This window comes from Ostrinia furnacalis, unplaced genomic scaffold, assembly GCF_004193835.3.
Source record: "Ostrinia furnacalis isolate ACB-3 unplaced genomic scaffold, ASM419383v2 OfSCF2833, whole genome shotgun sequence".
NCBI lineage: Eukaryota > Metazoa > Arthropoda > Insecta > Lepidoptera > Crambidae > Ostrinia > Ostrinia furnacalis.
In genome coordinates this window covers 486508-507914 of record NW_021133072.1, presented here as the reverse complement: position 1 = coordinate 507914, position 21407 = coordinate 486508, and the positions used below count along the sequence as shown (strand labels likewise).

Genomic DNA, 21407 nt, shown 5'->3' with positions numbered 1-21407 from the left:
TCGATGTAGCACTGTTATTATTTAATTATGAAAGAAAATAAAAAATATAAGTCTAATATTTTCTAATTAGCTGTCTGACGGACAAATAATTTAAATTTTGTCATCTAGCCTATTATATTAGACCAATTTTTGTGGTTATAAAACCAAATAATAATCTCACGTGTCAGTGTCCTCTTTAACAGATGGATAGCGATTAATCCCAATTTAACAGTTTTATAGCCATAAATGTTAGCTCAAGCGTAACTACCTGTCGCTTTAAGAAGGGAATCTGGATACTTCTAAAGACACATTTTTGGGGTTTCACCTTTCCTTCAATGAATTAATGAAGTTTAGAACTAGGCTTTCAAATGGTACCAATATTGGTGGTAAGTGGATGATTACGTTTGAAAGTGATTTATTTGACGCCGACCGTCTCTGTGGTCTAGTCTTTCAGACCCGCGGGTCCCGGGTTCGATTTCCAGTGGAGTCAGATTTTGTTGGTACCAGTGCTACCACCACCAATCACCATCTTCTAGTTTCCTACCGACCTTTCCCCCACTGGGAATCGAACAACATGGCATCAAGTTCTAAATTCTTGCTCGTTTTGAGATTAACCGCATTAGTCTAGTGGTAAGACCACCTGCCTCAACAAGACCCAGAGTTCCCAGGTTCAGTTCCCAGTGGGAGCAACATTTTCTTGGTTTGGTTGGCAGCAGGACTTGTCGTAAGTCTAACAGTACCTAAGATAGCCAGTCTTCATTGTGAACAAATGCAGAGTTGATCATTTGAACTTGAGTAAGATGCTGCGCTTACCGATACCGGTATCGCGGTATAAAACCATCACAGGCAGGAGGAAACCGAACCGTGCGGTGTGAAGTGGAAGCAACTGGACACAAAAATTAACGTGCACGGGGTATTTTATGATAGTTTATGAAAATAAAACCTAATTTTTGAAATCTTTTCAGTAAGCTTTTTCTTTAATTTTTGTCTCTAAACGAGCCCCCTTAGACAAAACGCACTTTTTGATCGAATCGAAAATCGAATCCGTCAAAACTCCATACAAAAAAGGGGCTTTTCGACCACTTTTCGACTGGTTTGCGATTATAATTTGCACTTTGTCTAGACCCAGAGGTCTTTTTAAAAAAAAAATAGTCTGACATTGTCACAAAACATGATAAATTAAAAGTCAATTAAAGTCTGTTCACAGCACAGTGAAATGTAATTTGTAGAATTAAAATAAATTATAAAGTACAAGTCATGAGCAAATTCATAAGTAGAATAAAATAACCAATGGAACTTGTGATACCTTATCATCGAGATACATAAATAGTAACGCGCGGACATCGTGAACTATTGACCTTCCATTAGTTAATTCGGTAAATAGTATTGAAATAAATTAAACATGAGCACAGAAGCTATCGCATCGAAGCCAAAGACAGACGTGATATCTAAAATGAATATACCAAAGAATACCACATCAAAAACAAATGTTCATAAAGTGACAAAAACTATTGTTACATCTCCGAATATTTATAAACCAGTGGGACCATACAGGTGAATAATATAATTCGTATCTTTCGTAGGTTTTTATTCTTTGTAGGCTTTATATTTTACTAGCGACCCGCCCCTGCTTCGCACTATTATACTTAAAAACCATCCTCTTGAATCACTCTATCTAATAAAAAAAACCATCAAAATCTGTTGCATAGTTTTAAAGATAATAAGCATACTTTTAAGGACAGACAGCGGAAAGAGACTTTGTTTTATACTGTAATGATAATTATTTTAGATTTTGATTTGAAGTTGGCAAGAATATTTCCGAATTTATGAACTAATGCCAAGTATTTACCTTGTTTTATTAAACATGGTTTGCCTCTTTCTATATCGTTTCATTTATTTTTTTAGTCAAGCAATTTTAGCAGACAAGACTTTGTATGTGTCTGGTGTGCTGGGGATGGACCCTGAGGCCCAGTTGGTGTGTGGTGGTGCCGAGGCCCAGACCCGACAGGCTCTCGATAACCTCCGACATGTGCTCGAAGCGGGTGGAGCTTCACTCGAGTCCGTTGTGAAAACAACTATATTACTTGGGAATATGGACGATTTCCAAGCTGTAAACCAGGTTTACGCTGAATGTAAGTTCTACATTTTCTTTTAATACGAGGTTGCATTATTGCCTAGCCAGTCCCGATAGCTGGATGATAAGAAAATTATCAGTTGATTCTTAACCTCTGGCAGGTTGGCTTAACCAAATCGACGTTTATATCTGGGGGCACGCAGTGCCCCCACCAAGTCGAGCAAAAAAGCGGCACGGCCGTACCATCCTTTTCTCGAAGCAATTCAGGCCATTTTCGACTGCCTGTAACTTCGTTGTGGATAAAACTAGAAGGCTGAATTTTCATTAGCTATGCAGGCATTGTAAAGACACGGTATATTTAAAATTTCATTCAATTTGAACCAGTAGTTTAAGAATTATAACGGGTCAAAGTTACTTAATTTTGTCACTCACTGACTCACTGACTGACTCACTCACTGACTCACCGATCATCAAAACTCTAAGGCACTTCTAGCAGACCTAGAAGCTTCAAATTTGGAATATAAGTAGTGTTTGGTGTATGAATCAAGGAAAAACTAAAATATTTGGGGGCACGGTAGTGCAACCGCCAAGTCGAGTAAAATTTTTCAATTTCGGTCCAGTTTTCTACATACATAACTGCTGTCTATAAAATACAAAAAGAAATGAGATCCCATCAAAAACAATACTTGTCAAAAAAACTAAGTCTCGCAACTCAGTTGTTCTACGGTAAAAAGTTGTGAGATCCATGTAATACCAAGTCCAGGCCAGGAAATCTTTAACGTTTTACATAAATATATTGACTTGGCCAACGCATGAAAACACGTGTAAATTAAATTATTTAGTTACTGGCCTGGACTTGGTATTACATGGATCTCACAACTTTTTACCGTAGAACAACTGAGTTGCGAGACTTGGTTTTTTTGACAAGTATTGTTTTTGATATTGATAGATATAACTTAGGATATAACTATTGTTCAGCTTTCTCTGCCTCTAAAGACTAGTTTTTGGATTTCTATGTCATTTGACCGCAATGAGGGTTTTCGCGAATGAAAAATCCGCCAGATGGCAATACGTAGACGCGAGGTCCAAATGCTGCATGATTGGTTATTTTTGACATGACATTGACAGATATGTCAAAATCCACCAATCACGCAGCAGTCAGACCCCACATCTACGTCCCGCCATCTAGCGGATCTTTCATTCGCGAAAATCATTGAATTAAAAAATAATTCCACGATCCGATTATCTGTACCTAAATACTGACAACAGCTTATCTGACTTTACATTTTTATTTCGAATTCGCCCGTATTATAACTGAATAAGATCCCGCAGTGTTAAAAGCTTGAGCAGTATGTAGGATTGTAGGTACATAATAATCACATTCACGATCTATCACCAGAATAGGAGCATGGAACATTGTCTAAGTTACGACTGTTGAATGCCGATATACGAATTATGTTTAATCTAAGATTAGTCATTTCTAAATGCTGTTGACATGATGATTCGCAATTTGCGATTTCCAGATTTCCCTAAAGACTGCCCGGCTCGCGCCACCTATCAAGTAGGAAAGTTGCCGCTTGGCGCCGCGGTGGAGATCGAAGCAATCGCCCTAAGCGGCGACCTGGTGGTAGCAGAAGCAGGACCTTGTCCGTGCGCACGTACTTAGATAACTTTGTCCGGTGTTTTTAATGTGGAACCAACAAATTATATGCAAAAATCAATAATTCCAGAAACAAATAAGTTTGTGCCTGTCTGTAATTTTCTCAATGTATTTATATCCTCTCGTAATATACAATTTTAAAATCACATGGTTTTATTTCTCACTAACTACACCTATAGACGGCTACATACAGACATTAGCCTAATTTCCTAACAGGATGTGCAAAAATGATAATTATGTTAAAGTCGATTTAATAGATTTTTTTTCGAATTGCTTTTTTCCTTTGTTAAATGCAGAACATTGACTAATTTTAGGGTCCGTGGCCGAGTCCCCCAGTTTTCGACGCACCCGTGGTCGACGCCCCCGGTCAGTGAAATTTGATTTTAAGCAATTTTTAATTAAATGTACAGTCAGGCACAAAAATGGGCGTGGGCTTTCTACTCTCTCTACATTTAACTAACTACAAATAAAAGTTTAAATTATATAAGTTTTAAGTATTTATAACAAAAAATTAACTACAAGTACTACAACATTTTATTTTTGTAATAATAACAAAAATAACAAATTAATAGGAATTAAATCACATCTTTTACTTTTTAGTATAACAACAGTAAACATGCAAAATCATTGTTTTTTCATTAGTTTTCGTTGACTGTGCAAAAGCCGAAAAAAATATGAAATTAAATTAATTTAAATCGGGGGCGTCGACCACGTGTGCGTCGAACACTGGGGGACTCGGCCACGGACCCTAATTTTAACAAGGCGAGTAGGTAGGATACTTAGGTACATTCCTTTCAGCCGAATGACGGCCACTGCTGGAAAAAGGCCTCCCCCAAGGATTTCCACAAAGACCGGTCCTGCGCCGCCCGCTTCCAGGCACCTCCCGCGATATCGCCAGATCGTCGGTCCACCTAGTGGGAGGCCTGCCCACACTACGTCTCCCGGATCGTGGTCGTCACTCGAAAACTTTTCTGCCGTAGTAGGTATGTAGGTACTACTTAATAAAAAAAACTAGCCCTCGGGGTGGGTACGTTTTTCCCCAAATAACAAAATCTCGGAATCAAAGTATTAAAAGAAATTATTTATCACTAAGCGGTTGCTATCGGCCTTTCAACCCCCACATCAACGTAGGAACCTACCGCTTAAAGTCACGAAAACTGTCTAGCTCTCTTTATTTTCCTACAAGAGCCTTTGACCCGAAATTGGGCAGAAACTAAGATTATTTTCATTTTAACTAGGTCGTAGACCCTTGCGAACTCAATTTTTCACATTGAACGGAAAAGTGCGTGTGAGGAGCAAAAGGTGTTTGTTTAGCAGGTTGTTAGCTCTTAATTAGAATTAGATGCAATCAGTTTGTTTTCAAAACATTAAAGTGGAATAAAAGACAAATTATGTACGTTCATAAGTGTTTGTTTGTACTTGATGCAATTTAGCGAGGTAGGCATGAGTCTAAAATAAGACATTGTTTTAAACTGTGACCTAGAGCGGGTTGGGTGGTCATGAAATCCGTGAGAACAGTGGCTGGGTGGCCGCTAGGGCGGGGACGGTATAATTTATAAGGTAGGCAGTCAAGCTATTGCGTGAACTATGAACTGTTGTATTGAGAACAAAGAGCTTTCGCATGCTGTTAAGTTTGATTTAAGTATGGGTTCTGATCCACGCACAGGAACTGAACCCAATTTTATTTCTTTAGTAGGAAAGTAAACAAATGTTAGCCAATACAAATAACAAAAGAGAATACGTTTTTACTTTTTAACGTTATTAATCTTAGATAATATGGAGATTTTTTTTAAATTCACGTAAGTACTCTTGAAAATTATTATGTAGGCATGCAAACACCATGTAAGAAATTGCCTTTAAATTACGAAGATCGATGTAGACAATAGATATTAACGGCTGAACTCTTACATATTTATTTTATTAGGTATACGTGTTACATACATGTCTGGTCTATTACTTGTAAGCTTCTTTACTTACAAGTTAATAAAAACAGAACAAAACAGTTTTCATACAGGTAGGTAATAGGTACCTACTCACTCTTGACAGGCCCGATGGAAGTTGGCAGCGAGCCCAAAGTTCTGTGCAACAGCTATTTAACAACTTGCTAATCTAATTATGATCATAAATATAAATGTTGAGTACGAAATGATTGGTGAAATTAGCATTGCCGTGTTAATTAAAAGAAACATTTATATTATTATATAGCAGTACGTAGATGTGTTGTAGAACACGATTTAGAAACGTTATTAGGCGACTTTTAATTTAGATTTAGTACGATTTATTCCCATTTTCAATACTTATACCAAGTACCAACCAAAAGTATGCTTCCTTACACAACACAAAAATCCGTGAAATGGAATAAAGAAAGGTCTTACTAAAATTATGCGCGTCAGAGTAATGGAATGTACTACGTCCGTTTAATTGGAAAAACGCGATGGGGGTGCGAGGTCAGTTGAGTGGACTCCCTCCTCCACTAATAGGTAGCCACGATACGATCTCGGGCCGTCCAGTCGAGCGACGTTGGTGCGGCCGGTTGGACACTGGCTGCGGCCAACGCCTCGCTGCTTGATATCGAAAAACATTCGCGCCACAAAACTACATCATCTGCTTTCGCCTACAAAGATACAATTTAACAACAAATGGCCATTGAGTGAATTGATTCCATGCACCATGGGCTGTACCAGCAGCGCACCAAATATGACCACAACAAATCATAACGCTACAGGTATTTCTATGACACTGACATACGAACATACAAGTTCATCTCCCATATCTAGTTTTCAAGTTACAATACTCAATTAAGGGCTGATTTTTCAATCGTCAGATATTTTTTAACTGAAGAATAACCTTGTCATTTTGACATATTTCCCGTACTAAAACTGTCAATGTGCCAAACTTATTCTTCAGTTAAAAGTTATCCGACGGTTGAAAAATCAGCCCTAAGGGCAGATTTTTCAATCATCGTTTAACTTTTATCTGAAGAATAAGTTTGATACATTGACAGTTTCGGTATGGGAAATATGTCAAAATGACAAGTTTATTCTTCAGATAAAAGATATCTGACGATTGAAAAATCAGCCCTTAGTCAATTTTAATCTTATATTTTGGCTAATGATAATGGGCCAATACTTTTTATACGAATACTTAAAATCCGCAATCAACTCAGATCAAGCGATTTGGTAGCCGTTGTATGACGCGAAAACTAACTAACGACGCTTAACATAGATGTATAGGTTCGCCGTGTTCATGGTTATTGTTTTCGGGTAATTAAATACTATTTATTAAGTAGACGTTTTGAGTCAAATAAGTAACGACTCTTAAAATTACAGGCATTTGTGTCACGCACGTTAAACTACAGATTGTGTACACCTAATGTAGGTTTTATTTTTACTTGATTACTTAATTCTAAATTATACAAATTCATTTTCAGAAAAAATAATAGAGTTCAGTGATGAAGGTGAACTGCCAATAAAGGATGATGTCAATGTTATTTCCACAGACGAAGAAAATGGGAAAAATGAAATAAAGGTGCTTCCGTGTGATACTTTAGCCGATCCTATACAATTAGATAGTAATAATAAATCAATTATAGATACGTCCAAATTGGACATGGATGAAGGTACTCCTGGACCGTTAAGGAATATTTTGATACATTTCAGTGTTAATTTATTTACAGTGTATTATTTAATCACTTTATACTCACTTCAAAAGATATATAACGCAAAATTAATCAAAGCATGTATTTTTTTGCTTTCTGTGTCTGCACCGATTTAATTATATCTACGATAAAATCAACTGTGTTAAATTTTAAGCATGTTACTTTTATTCTCTATGTTAATAATTTGCATTTTGACAGCCACACCTACTTATATTTTATGTACTAAGACACAATTGAATTTAATCACCTTACCAAAGTTGCATGTTCTCGATGTGTTAGCACTTGAACTTAACTATTTTTGGAATCTGAATATAACGAAGGGTAAAAAACTAAGTAACACTAGGTAACTCGATGACTTATCTTTTTCAAAGTGAATATTGTATTTTTAAGTTTGAAAAACTTGTATTATAACAAAATTATAGGTATACCTAACCTACTTAATAAAAATGTTTGTTAAAGTAGACGAAGTTAAAGTCAACGACGCATCTATGATTAAGTATAATACTAAGTAGGCTATATTGAGTGAAGTACCTACTATGACGAGTAGAAAAAATAAAGTAAAAATATAAATTAGGCAAATAATGTTTTATTTATTTAAAAAACGATAGGTTTCCAGAAAATATAGGTACCACAGTTACGACTACAAATTAACCCTTATTCAAACGCGAGCTGGTATGCATTTTTTTTACAAAGTTGAAGTGGATTTTGGATAATTGTGGGTCACTTATTTCATATTTTTGATCAAAATTTATAAAAAAATAGGGGAAGGGGTAGTTTTTTGGGTGGTAAATAATTTACCATTATCCATTCATGACTACGAATTATTAAATGTTGGTGGTAAAATAGTTACCATTGTCCGTTTTGGTTTATTTTTGGTTCTTGACTAGTGACTTCCTCTTGGTTCTACCTATATTTTATTAAATATTTTGGGAATGAAACAAATATATTGTTTTTATATTTATTAATATTACTTATTATGCTTACAATTAGGATGCTTACCTTGAGTCTGAAACTAACAATTCACTTATTACGTAACGTTTTGACGTTACGTAAATAGATATCAAAATAACTTAAAATTTCTCCAAATATTTATTTAGTTTTTTTTGTGCACATACAAAAAACAGCAGTTTTTTTATATATCATCAAACTTTTGTCAAGACGGGATCGGACAATGGTAAACTATTTACCACTTCTTTAAAATGTCTAAATTATATGAATAAATCAATTGCAGACGTTGCCTATAAGTGAGATTATACAATAAATGTTATAGTTTAGGAATTTGAATCCAAAAAACACTTATCAGAATTTTCATTGAACAAAGTTTCAAAAATACCAAAACGAGCGCTAAAAACTTGAAATTTTTCACACCAAAACCGTTTGGTTGACTTTGACATTACCTGACAGTGACAAATGACGTTGAAAAGTTGTAAAATGGCATAGATAAGTAAAAAAATATATTTAAAAATATAAATAAGTGACCAAGATATCTTTAAGTATTACCATATCGAAAATTAGGATTCTTATTTAAAAGTAAACAAAGTGGTAATATATTTACCTTTATTTGAATAAGGGTTAAACAAAAGTCTCAACATTCTTTAACCCCCTGATGATAGCTAAACATAGTTTGCTAAATTACCTATGTGGTTAGGACGACCCTTGCTCATAAGTAATTACGTAGTTGAATTTTGTAATTATTTTCGTTCGTGTATGTTGACCGTATACATTAGAATTGAGCGTTACACTTATACCAAGGCAAGTCCGTTGAGTTCTTAACCAAAATCCCAACTAATATTATAAATGCGAAAGTAACTCTGTCTGTCTGTCTGTCTGTCTGTCTGTCTGTCTGTTACGCTTTCCCGCTTAAACCTCGCAACCGATTTTGATGAAATTTGGCATAGAGATAGTTTGAGTCCCGGGAAAGAACATAGGATAGTTTTTATCCCAGTTTTTGAAACAGGGACGCGCGCGATAAAGTTTTTCTGTGACAGACAAAATTCCACGCGGGCGAAGCCACGGGCGGAAAGCTATTCAAAATATATTTCATCATAATAAACATACATGTTGCAGAAATTTATTGTGCCTATAATAACTATGCAAATAAATTATACAGTACCCTGCATATTTGCATGACATGAGGTATGAAACAATGTAAACAAAGCTGGTCTCGAATAAAAGCTTAGTTTAAACTCAGCCCCACGGACCGTGCATAATGCCAGGAATTCTTGACAATAGTAATATTTACACCTATTTTCTACGTTTTTTATTAGTGTTATGTGTAATAATCCTTTAAATCCTCATAGTTATACTTAAAATGTGTGTTTAAGTATAATGTTGTTTTAAACATTAGTAAAATTAGTGGGAGTAATGTGTTATTTAAAAATAATTGTTTCGAAACTTACTCAAGGTTTGCCGTGAGTGCCGTGACGTGCCTTGAGATTGGAAGGTCCTCGAAAAAGGTAGGTACTCACGATCTGTCACAATTTTTAACCACAATTTGATAAATCGTCTTTAAGCGTTGAGTCAAGGTCGAAGCGATTATTTATAAATGGTTAGTTTTTTAATTAAAAGGCGGCATTTTGTCTAAACTGCAAAGGAAACAATTTAGTAGTATTTAATTATTTAAGTAGGTTGTAGGTATTTAACTATTAGGTGCGTAATTTAAACTAACTATTTATTTGCATCAGCATAATGTAACATAGGGTAGATAAGGCTTAAAGCTAAACAGGGCCCCGAATGCCCCGATTACGCTAAAAATTTTCATCTTCAACGCATTGAACTAATATTCCTGGCGTATAATTACTTCAATGCTTCAACGTGCCCGGACGATGAACGAACATCAGCTGTTTTGACAAATCCGTGAAACGAAGCATAGACGTAAACGTAAAGCTAAATATCTCATGTGACAAAGAAAATACTAGGAAGGTACATCCATTACCGTGATACCGAATTTGCACCTCATCTGGAATTAAAAACGGAGCGCAACTGGAGAAGCGCGTATGTATTGGAGATGTTAAAAATTTGCGTAATCGACAGATCATTATGGACCCTGTCAAGCACTGCAATTACAAGAGTGGAGTGGAGGATCTACTAATTAATGACAATTTAAACTATTACAAATCAAATTATATTTAATATAAAATCTATAATATAAAAATGAATCGCAAAATGTGTTGCTAAGCGTATAACTCAACAACGCCTGGACCAATTTTACCAATTCTTTTTTTTTTAATGTTTGTTGAAGTCCAAGGATGGTTTTTACAGAGAGAAAAGTTTGAATAATTTCCGGGTAAACCCTAAAAAACTCGAAACTTCACCCCTAAGGGTAAAACGGGGTCCACGCGTACGAAGTCGCGGGCGGCCGCTAGTCTATGATAAAAATGAATCGCGAAAACTCCGGGTGAAGCCGCGAGCGGAAAGCTAGTATAAAATAATAAATGATCAAGTATAAGCAGTATACGAGTAGGTAGGTGAACAAATAATTGAGAAAATTATAGATACTAACCTAATTCAAACAGTAAGTTTTGGCGAACTGATGAATACTTACCTATAAAACACGCACATGTAGTTTAGTAAAGTACCTACCTATTTCAAATGCTGACTACCTAAATTGAATGTGTGATGAAAGATTTAATAAGGGACTTTTGAGCAGCACAGATTTATGTAGGGTAAACCGTATAGCTATTGCCCACTTAAAGATTTCAAACACATTGAAATGAAAAATTTAAGAAAGTATTTTAATTATCGACCATTTATGACTTTTTTCTTATAACTCAATAAACTGTTAAACAGAATATTAACAGTTTTTAGTTAAAACTTACGTAACTTAGAAAATATTGAAATAAATTTAAAATCCTCAAAAAAGTACAGTCATTGCCCATTACTTACACTAATTGCCCACATCAAAGCACAGTAATTGCCCAGTATCTTAGAACAAAATAATCAATTTGAAAATGACAAAATAGGCTTTAAATAAACAAAACAAAACATTAAACTTAAATTCTAGTAGTACAGTCTACAAAATTTCAAAATAAATTGCGTTTGGCCTTATTAACATATTATCAAATATTTCTTGAGCTGATGTTGATGAGTCAGAATCGGCAGAGACTAAATCATCTAGGTACTTCAAAACATAGATGACGCAAAAATTTGAATTTTATATGTGTTTATTTTTTTATCTTCTTTGATATCAGTTCAAGTGGTTGCTCAGAATGTTCAATTAGCTGTTGGTTATTCTTCCCTAAAGTTGTATCTATTTCCTTAAAATTAACATTTTCACTAGTAGATTTAACGTAGGATTTTCATTTTTTGTATTTGCGTTTGAATTTTTATCAATGTTTTCAAGCCAAACCATATTTTTCAGCAATTTATCTTGTAGATAAATTGTTGGATACATCTTGTACAGCTTCGATCGCTTTTTGCAAATTTTCTATGCTATATTGAACTTTTGGAGTCTTTGGCATACTGAAAATGAAACAATAAAAGCCATTTCAATATTTATGCCTGTAAATTGCAAAACAAGTCTAGCAATGAGCAACTTAAACACTGCTACTGCATGGTGTCAACACTCTAATAATAATTGCCCTGGGCAATAACTATACATTAACATATGGCAATAACTGAAATGATGGTGGGCAATAACTAAAAATATACAGATTTACGTGCAGTGATTACCCACCGTTAAAATGACCGTTAGAAATCAAATTTTATCAGTTATTTTCATTGGTAATGGAGAAAACACTTATAATTTCATCATGACTATACACCATTAGTTGAATATTAAATAACTTGCAAAAAAATTTTAACCTCTAAGCAAGTAATTCCTTAGTAAAATTGTTAAGGTCTTTACCTGTTTGAGTAACATTTTCACCCGTCTTGACAAAATCCGCCATAACTGTTTTTTTTTAGTGTTTCCTATTGTAAATTTTAAATCTACTGTACATTGATCTCGGAGTCATCTACCTAGTAAATTCAAATCTAACTAGAGTGATTCAAAGTCAGCACCTGACAATATTATTCTTAAAGCGGGCAATCACTACCAGTGGGCAATCACTCTCTGGTTTACCCTACCTACTCACAAGATGTGTAGCATGAACCTTTTAGGTAAATTAATTCCATTCTGATAGGGGTTGGGATAGCTTGCTGGTTTCAATAATTACAATGTTTCCAGATATTCCTACAAACGGCGAGGGTGTGATAGATAATGAAACTGAAGCCAAAGAAAATGAAAATTTCGAAACGGAACAAAAATTGTCTTCTTTAGAAGATGTAGTGGAAAAAGTAGTAGAGTTACATGCAGCAAATATTTTGGAAAAAAGAACGCAAGAAGTTCCCGAAATACCTGCTGAAACAGACGTTACTATAGTTGAAAACACAAATGTTGAAGAATTCAACAAAACGCCAGAGAGAATTGTAGAATGTGAGAGTGAACCCAGTGACCAACCATTAAAGTGAGTTTTAAGTGTCACTAGATATTATTCACTTGTTTTTTTATAACCATCTGCACCGCCTAATCCGTTACTTTATGCTTGCAACAGAGAGGAACCTCCGGAAGGAGAGTCGAGTCCCAGTCAGTCAACTAGCAGTCGCGCCACGCGGTGGGAAGCCCTAGCGGACATCGCGGCAGAACTGCCTCCCTCACTTACGGTGGACCCATTAACTGGACAAATTTACGCACTGTCTAAATAAATATTCGTGCTATTGAAGCATTTTATTACTTAATTATTTATCAGTGTTTTAATATTCATGCTGACAATTTATTAAAAACAAATAAGGAAAATATCCATCAGTATTATTATTATTTATTATTAATGGACAAGTTAAAATTATTTTTGAGAAACTTATGTCAGGTCAGGCCACACACACCATTTTAAAATTAAATTAATATATTATTTAGGTAGGCGTCACACGTTACACTTCAGCTTCAGTGTACATAAGAGCTGGCGAAATCACTGTCACGAAAATAAAGGAATGAATATGAAATCAATATATTCATCTATACTTATAATAAATCTGTAGAGAGGTCAATTCTGTAGGTACATGAAATATATTTTCAAAATAACTATCAGGGGGTGATAAGTGATCGATACTGATGCCAAAAATGCAATCAGTAAAATTTTTGTCTGTCTGTCTGTCTGTATGTTCCTTATAGAAACAAAAACTACTCGACGGATTTTAACGAAACTTGGTACAATTATTCTTCATACTCCTGGGCAGGTTATAGAATACTTAGGAATTCCCACGGGAACGGGCATTAGCGGGAAAATCCTTTTGTATGAAAAATCTAAACCGCTTAAGTTAGACGCTTGAAATTTGGCATGCAGGTCCCTTAGTAAACTTAAAGCTTAGTTACAACAGGATATTGCGAAATTCCAACGGGAACGGGAGTTAGCGGGAAAAAACATTTGTATGAAAAAATCTAAACCGCGTAAGATAGATGAAGGGGGTAAAACGGGATCCACGCGTACGAAGTTGCGGGCGGCCGCTAGTTAATAATAATAACTAATCCGAGCTACTTATAGTAGCGTGCGTAGATTTGGAATTGAGAGAAATCACTTGAGGAAAGATATTGATTGATTGTACAGTTTTTTTTTTTAATTCTATATCGCGTGAAGATTATAAATTATAATCTACATAATACAGATATACGAGTAAGTCTGTTTATGTTATTAAAGCCTGTGTTATATTATTATGTATACGTTATAATTATAATAATAATGTGAAGTTTCTTCTACATTCTTATGAATCGTCAACATCTTGCAAAATTGTACAAGAGAGTAAAACAAATCAACAAAATATTTAAATTTTTATTGACATTTCGTGATTTTCTCTATGGAATAGTAACATTTTTATCTTAAGAAATAATAAACATTTTTATAAATAACCAATGAACTGGTTTCTTAAAAATACTTTGAAACTAAGGATTGGTTCTTAAATTGAAATTTTTTGGCGTGAACATGCTCATCTTCTTATAAAGTTTCATATTAAGTTAATCCTTGAGTAGCACTTGATGACCACGTTCCAAGTTTGAAATATCAATTCAGAAACCGGGAAGTAGGTACACGTTCGTAGCCGATTCTACGCAGCAGCGGCAGATTTATGTCGCCGCGACGCGACGCGACGCACTGGTTTTTATGTGTTCGCCATGAAATATTAGAAACTAATACTTTGAGCACAAAAACTTTCGAAATCATGTAGTTTCGTAATATTCCATATGTACAACCGTAGCTGCGATTTTAATTTTCATAGAAAAAAAACTATTACATACTTTAAGAAAAAGATATTCAGTGTAGTCAGTGTCGTCACGAAATATTGTCATCGGCTGCTGCTATGTGGAGTCAGCTACGAAATCAACCTTATTTTTTACTATAAATGACTTTTCACCTTTATCATTGCCACTCCGTTATCACTCAATGTTCCGCCAAACACGACAACATACATAGCGTTTTCAGGAATACTGCTCCATATCGTTTCAATCCATTTATCTACTTTCTGCATCTGGTCTGTTTCGGTATCACTATTTACTTCCAGCTTTAAGTGGGCCATAGCGAAGTTATATTCTTTGATGGCATCTACTAAGGTCGAAACAACATCTTCGACACTATCAACTGTACTCAATTTAACTTTCTTGGGTTTTCCTTTCTTCAATTGCGATATAACGCTTTCCTTTGCTTGCGTTAAATAAGAATGGTAGTCACCGGTTATATCATCACATCCAACAATTAATGATGTTTTTCTTTGCTCTATCATATGATTAAATATTGACAAAGCAAGTTCAGGAGTTTTCGAGATTTTTTTTATTATATTTTCTTTATATCCCTGCCGGTTCGTATGTACTGCATCGCCATATTCTAAACTTTTACTGAGTTTCAGTTGTACTAATTTAAGTGACGCTAGCGAATCTTCAACAGAACAATGGCCATTATTACCAGATTGAATATCTACTTTAAGAAATTCTCGCGCTAAAGTTTTTAGTTTTGGTTTTCGTGTTCTTTCTCCAGTAAAATTGAATATCAAACTAGTATCTATTATGTAAGGATGCATCATTTTTAAAGCATGTAAGTCTATATTTAACGACTGACCAACTAGAATAGCATCAGGAGGTAATATATCTTTAATTTCCTTCTGAACATCTTCCAATCGCTTAGTTACGTCGTTTAATATTGACTTTGTTATTCCTGAATACCGTGTTAAATAATCTGTAATATCATTGTAAGGTTTCACAAACGACTCATAAATTGTTTCATGTTTTTCATTAACGATAGAAACTCGAGTTAGTTCAGATCCTGCATTTGTTAGACACATCTCGCAATCCAGTCCAAACATTGGTGAATTGCTTGTGACAGGCAGATATTCATCTTTTGACATCACATAGTCACTATAAGCATTTTTCAATTTGCCTTTCAGAGGCAGAGGATAGTTTTCTTCAATCAGTTGCCAGGCCGATAATATAAGTTGAGTTCTAGGAAACGCATCTACCATTTCTACGTCTTCAGAGATGTTCTTATTCACATTATCTCCTATCGGAAAGACAGCTTTCATCATGACCATTAAATCTTTTCTAGCTTCAAGTGCCAAGTTCATACTACCATATTTTAGTATGATGCCCTCTTTATCTGTTTCTGACAATGGCACTAAAGCTAGTTCTTGTACTAGCGAACCATTATAAATGGAGGGTGTCAAAATCTCAACAACATTATTGAATCTTTTTTTTGTATTCTCCAATTCATTGTTGTTTTTTTCCCAATGTTGAATAGATATTCCCTCTAATATAAGGCACGTAGTTTGACTTATTTGGTTACATTTCTCCAGAACATACCATCGCGGTGGCTGAGACAAATTTAAATTTCCTAGCAGAGAATGTAATAACAAATGTTGCACATCCGTAAGCATTAAAGGTATCCTTTCATTACTTGGTGTTAATAAAGAGGCACTCTCACCTGTAGTCTTGAAACGAAATTTGGAGATATGTTTCTTCTTATTCTTAACAGGTTTTTCAGGTGCTTTTCGTCTCAAAGTCACTTTATCTTGGCTTGATTCTTCTTGATCTTCTAAAAATAAATGCAAAAAATTGGTTATGACTTTGCCAAATACATACCTACTTAATACCTATGATGTGTACGAATACGAATGTATATTTTAATGTTAACAAATGCTAATTTTATCTTTTGTTGGATCATTGATAAAAAAATACGTTAAAACTATACAGGGTGTGGTGGATGGTAAAGATTCAGAAGTTCAGATTTAAGCATTGATCGCCATCTGATCGCGTTGGTTTGGCTGTACCTTAACAAGCGTGTCTCGAAAGTTTTAGGATACGTTTGTTGAACAAGGTTCTTTACTAATAAATTAATCTATATATATAAAAGAAAGTCGTGTTAGTTACTCCACTTATAACTCAAGAACGGCTGAACCGATTTAGCTGAAAATTGTCAGGGAGGTAGCTTAGAGCCAGGAGAAGGACATAGGATACTTTTTATCCCGTTCGAAATTTAAAAAAAAAGTCTGCTTATTTATTGCCATTAAGGCGGAACAAAGTTCGCCGGGTCAGCTAGTAGTTAAATAAATATTCATTCATTTATATTTTTCTTGTAACTAATTTCATGTGCACTACCACCCTTGAGATGGGCGTTGTTGTTGCGAAGCTTTAGAAAGAAAAAGTAGACTATATTAATTAGTGAGTTTGCATATAATTGAGGACCGTTTCGTGTAGTGCAATGGTTCCAAAAGTGGGGGGCGCGCCCCCCAACGGAGGCGCAAAGAAGACCTTTAAAGGGGGACGCGGACCATCTGTGTCCTTAAGTATAAAAAACCTGCGACCGCTGAGAGAATGCATTCCAGACTGCTAGATACGACCAATGAATAATCTTGACTGGATCTGGACGGAATCTATAATAATATTATAAATGCGAAAGTAACTCTGTCTGTCTGTCTCTCTTTCACGCCTAAAGCCTAAACCACGGAACCGATTTTGATGAAATGGCAATGCCAGATTTTGTATGGAAAGTGGCGTCTTTTTTTTTTCGCGCGGCCATCGATCAAACTTTGTTTTTTGATTACAAAATAGTGTAATAAACCAAACTTACTATGGCATGTATACCTCTAAACTCAGTCTGAACTGAGTTACGAGCATTAGAAGTTTGATAATTTTCATACTAGATTTGCTTTTTGTGCGCAAGTTTTGTAAGAAATTGCGATTGCGAAATATTGCGCTATTTTTTTATTGCGCTGATTCTGCTCCATACTGGACATCTCCATACATACGTCTGGAGCCTTTAATGGATGATATTGTTTGTTTACACATACAATCTCACTATTTTGTTGCAATTTCTTACAAAACTTTGCGCGCAAAAAGCAAATCTAGTATGAAAATCATCAAACTTCTAATGCTCCGAATGCTCGTAACTCAGTTCAGACTGAGTTTAGAGCTCANAAATATCTGGGCCTCACGCTTGACGGGAGGTAGCATTTTATCCCGCACTTCAACGGGCTAGCGCCACGCCTTCTCAAGGCAGCCAGCGCACTGAGTGAGAGAACACAAACGAGCTGTCGTCGACTTTATGCCGGCGTTCTGAGGAGCATGGCGCCCCAGTCTGGGCGGACACACTCAACAAGAGGGAGAATGCTGCCCTACTGCGCAGACGCGTCTTTCCGTTCTATACATAGCCAGAACGCAAGGGTGTGAAACTAATCGAGTATAGTTTGGAAATGACTTTATTTACTAAGCTCCTCCAAACTATACACGACCAGTACGCATATGCTGCGTACTGCTCGCGTATACTTTGTAGTGACTTGAGGGTCGCAAGGACCTAACTCACGTTAGGGCACGCTGCGGCGTGGGAGCTAGAAGCTGGGGTCTTGTATGTCATCTGTTCTGGACGGTACGACCGCACGGGTTCCTCACGTTCCGTCTGGCGCAGGTGCTGACCGGGCATGGCTGCTTCGGTTCGTACCTGCATAGAATCGGGCGACCGGAATCCCCGTGTGCCACAAATGCGGCGCGGTGGATGACACGGTGCAGCACACCCTCGCGGTCTGCACAAGCTGGGAGGAGCAGCGCCGTGTCCTCACTGCGGTCGTGGGCCGGGATCTTTCGCTTCCGAGCCTGGTCATCGCCATGCTGGGAAGTGAAGGATGCTGGAAGGTGGTCGCCTCCTTTTGCGAAGAGGTCATCCTTCAGAAGGAGGCAGCGGAGCGCGAGCGGGAGAACGATCCTCTCGCCCCATCGCTCCGTCTCTCGCTCCATCAGAAGGCGGTTGTACGACCGTTCTACTCTGCCCCCAGGTGGCGGCCAGCAGGCCGGGGGTGCGGGGGCACCGTTGTCACCTCCGTCTGACGGGAACGGCTTGGCGTTTCGGGCATTCCCGTCGGACCCCCACAAGGGGGGCGTGTAGGGTCCGCCGTGTAGGCGAGCTGTCGCTGTAGCGTGGTGTCGCGGAAGTCTAAGGCTACGGCCGGATACTCGCGACACCACCACTCGGGCTACGACAGAACGCCGCGGAGGTTTTAGTAGGTAAAACCCGTCCTTTTCCCTTTATAGGGCACCGGGAGTCCCACACACCACCCTGTCCCCCGGCAATGGTGACGGTGCGCAAATCATATCCTCCGCGACAAAACAAAAGGGGGGCCCAAAAGGAGCTGTGCCTAGGGGCCCCGAGATGGTTAATCCGGCCCTGGCTCGTTGGTGTAGCGGGGTAAGCGGGGGGGTGGTGCGGACGGTAAAGATTCAGAGGTTCAGTTTTAAGCATTGATCGCCATCTGATCGCGTTGGTTTGGCTGTACCTTAGTTGGTTTGGCGTCACTAACTAATTTCATGTGCACTACCACCCTTGAGATGGGCGTTGTTGTTGCGAAGCTTTAGAAAGAAAAAGTAGACTATATTAATTAGTGAGTTTGCATATAATTGAGGACCGTTTCGTGTAGTGCAATGGTTCCAAAAGTGGGGGGCGCGCCCCCCAAGGGAGGCGCAAAGAAGACCTTTAAAGGGGGACGCTGGCCATCTGTGTACTTAAGTATAAAAAACCTGCGACCGCTGAGAGAATGCATTCCAGACTGCTAGATACGACCAATGAATAATCTTGACTGGATCTGGAGGGGCACGGAATCTATACTAATATTATAAATACGAAAGTAACTCTGTCTGTCTGTCTCTCTTTCACGCCTAAACCACGGAACCGATTTTGATGAAATTTGGCATAGAGATAGTTTGAGTCCCGGGAAAGGACATAGGATAGTTTTTATCCCGGTTTTTGAAACAGGCATGTGCGTGACAAAGTTTTTCTGTGACAGACAAAATTCCACGCGGGCGAAGCCGCGGGCGGAAAGCTAGTTTTTTATGTGGTCGAAAGGGGGCGCGTCTCAAATAAGTTTGGGAACCAATGGTGTAATGGTTTATACCAGACTACTTAGCCAGAGGTCGCAGGATCGATCCCCACATATTAAAAACATTTGTATGCATGTCCAATAGTTCCAAATTCAAACCCTGTTTCTAAATAATAAGCGTGAATCATAATCATTTCATTACCATTTAAAATAAGGTTACTTTTGTTAATAAAATTATAAAAAATCAAGTTTCCATAAGCTCCAAAAATATGAAAAGTTATACCTATTTAATAAAAATGGCTTCCATTCAGAGGGGTGAGCAGTGCGACTCCACTTTGTATAATTTTTTGACAATAAAATTTAACAAAGAATACAATGTGGATAAAGTAAGTATCGGAAGTTCAAACAGAAACACACTGTATAATAAATAATTTTAATTAAAATCAAAGTAGGGAAATTAATTATTGAAGTAGATTTAAAAATATTTTATGTCATTTGAAACCATTTAACAACTTATCATTGTAGCGTGACTGGTAATGAGTGAACATCATCCTTGTAAGAGATTATAATAATAATATAAGTAGGTCATTTGTAACAAAATAAAAAAAAATAAAAAAAGTTTACTTACTTTGCTTACTCAAAGTAAAGATATTTTAATTAAATTTTGAAAAATCTTAAGGAGACAAGTTTATTTACTAAACACTCATGGTGCATTTATTTGATTCATTGAAACAGTGCTCCCGTCAATCAAAAATAGTCACCTGAATTTTGTAAAAATAAAATGAAGATCTCATAAATGGATTAACTTTTGCACAATATTTGTTGCAAATGACTGAACTTTTCTTTACAAAGAAAGTTCACTTATTACCGTAACCCTGTATATCTTTTATTTACAGTACAAAATTAAAGTTTCTTAATAAAAAGGAAGAAACAAGTTTTAGTACTTATAACTTAGGTATGTACTTACTGTTTAAACGTCGCTTTTTAACATCAGGACAATCCATATTAATAAAATTCCGTCCAATCACTTCTTTATGATTAAAATTTCAAAATTTAAACAAAATTCAGCATAGATTGCAGGTTATGTTGCGAATTTCGCTCTCTCTGTCTGTCTCATGAAGCTATAGATAAAAATGGAGGCCACACTCTGAATACCTACTAGAAGCACAAACTATGTATTACTATCTCGCTCTCTGTGGGCAGGCTCTCTCTTTTTAATTAACAAAAAATATAAAAATGCTCAAATTCAATGAAACTCAATGTAAAATCTTTATTTCTTGACATAGGTATCATTAAATGATAAGTGTAAATACTGGTAAAACATATTAGGAAGAAATTACTGTAAAAAATGTGAAAAATGTTTACAATGATCCAATGTCGGAAATCACGAAATAAACACTTACACGTGGAATCTTATGTCACTTCCAGGACACCACGTACTACCGCAACCACGCACTACAAAATTTTTTGCACAATTTCTTGCGATAAAACAATGATTATTTCCTGTAAACAATCTCAAACGAAATATTCTTATCTATGAACGAAATTAACTGCATAATAAACAAAATAGTAAACAACCACCATGATGGGCCGGATTGGGCCGATGTTGCCACATGGTACCGATTCCCCAGGAATTGGGATTGTAATTCCCTGATCCGCCAACACATTAAACCTAAACGGCCGACAATTTTGTGATTTTTAATTTAAGTAGGTAATCG

At 36.5% G+C, this 21407-nt stretch overlaps 3 protein-coding genes across 3 annotated transcripts; 2 read left to right on the top strand and 1 right to left on the bottom strand.

The window, feature by feature from the left end:
- The first annotated feature begins 1206 nt into the window (after window positions 1-1206).
- UK114 (reactive intermediate imine deaminase A homolog UK114) lies at window positions 1207-3859 on the top strand. Its single transcript, XM_028309797.1, has 3 exons — window positions 1207-1533; window positions 1885-2111; window positions 3577-3859. The coding sequence occupies exons 1-3, from the start codon at window positions 1382-1384 to the stop codon at window positions 3717-3719; spliced, it is 522 nt and encodes a 173-aa protein (XP_028165598.1). The 5' UTR covers window positions 1207-1381; the 3' UTR covers window positions 3720-3859.
- A 2239-nt stretch (window positions 3860-6098) lies between these two features.
- On the top strand, window positions 6099-13115 carry LOC114356583 (uncharacterized). The gene is made up of 4 exons (XM_028309810.1): window positions 6099-6438; window positions 7144-7332; window positions 12539-12818; window positions 12906-13115. The coding sequence occupies exons 1-4, from the start codon at window positions 6384-6386 to the stop codon at window positions 13054-13056; spliced, it is 675 nt and encodes a 224-aa protein (XP_028165611.1). The 5' UTR covers window positions 6099-6383; the 3' UTR covers window positions 13057-13115.
- A 1044-nt stretch (window positions 13116-14159) lies between these two features.
- On the bottom strand, window positions 14160-20818 carry Rexo5 (RNA exonuclease 5). The gene is made up of 2 exons (XM_028309828.1): window positions 20657-20818; window positions 14160-16418 (listed from the first exon to the last, which is right to left on the bottom strand). The coding sequence occupies exons 1-2, from the start codon at window positions 20691-20693 to the stop codon at window positions 14734-14736; spliced, it is 1722 nt and encodes a 573-aa protein (XP_028165629.1). The 5' UTR covers window positions 20694-20818; the 3' UTR covers window positions 14160-14733.
- Between the last annotated feature and the right edge of the window lie 589 nt (window positions 20819-21407).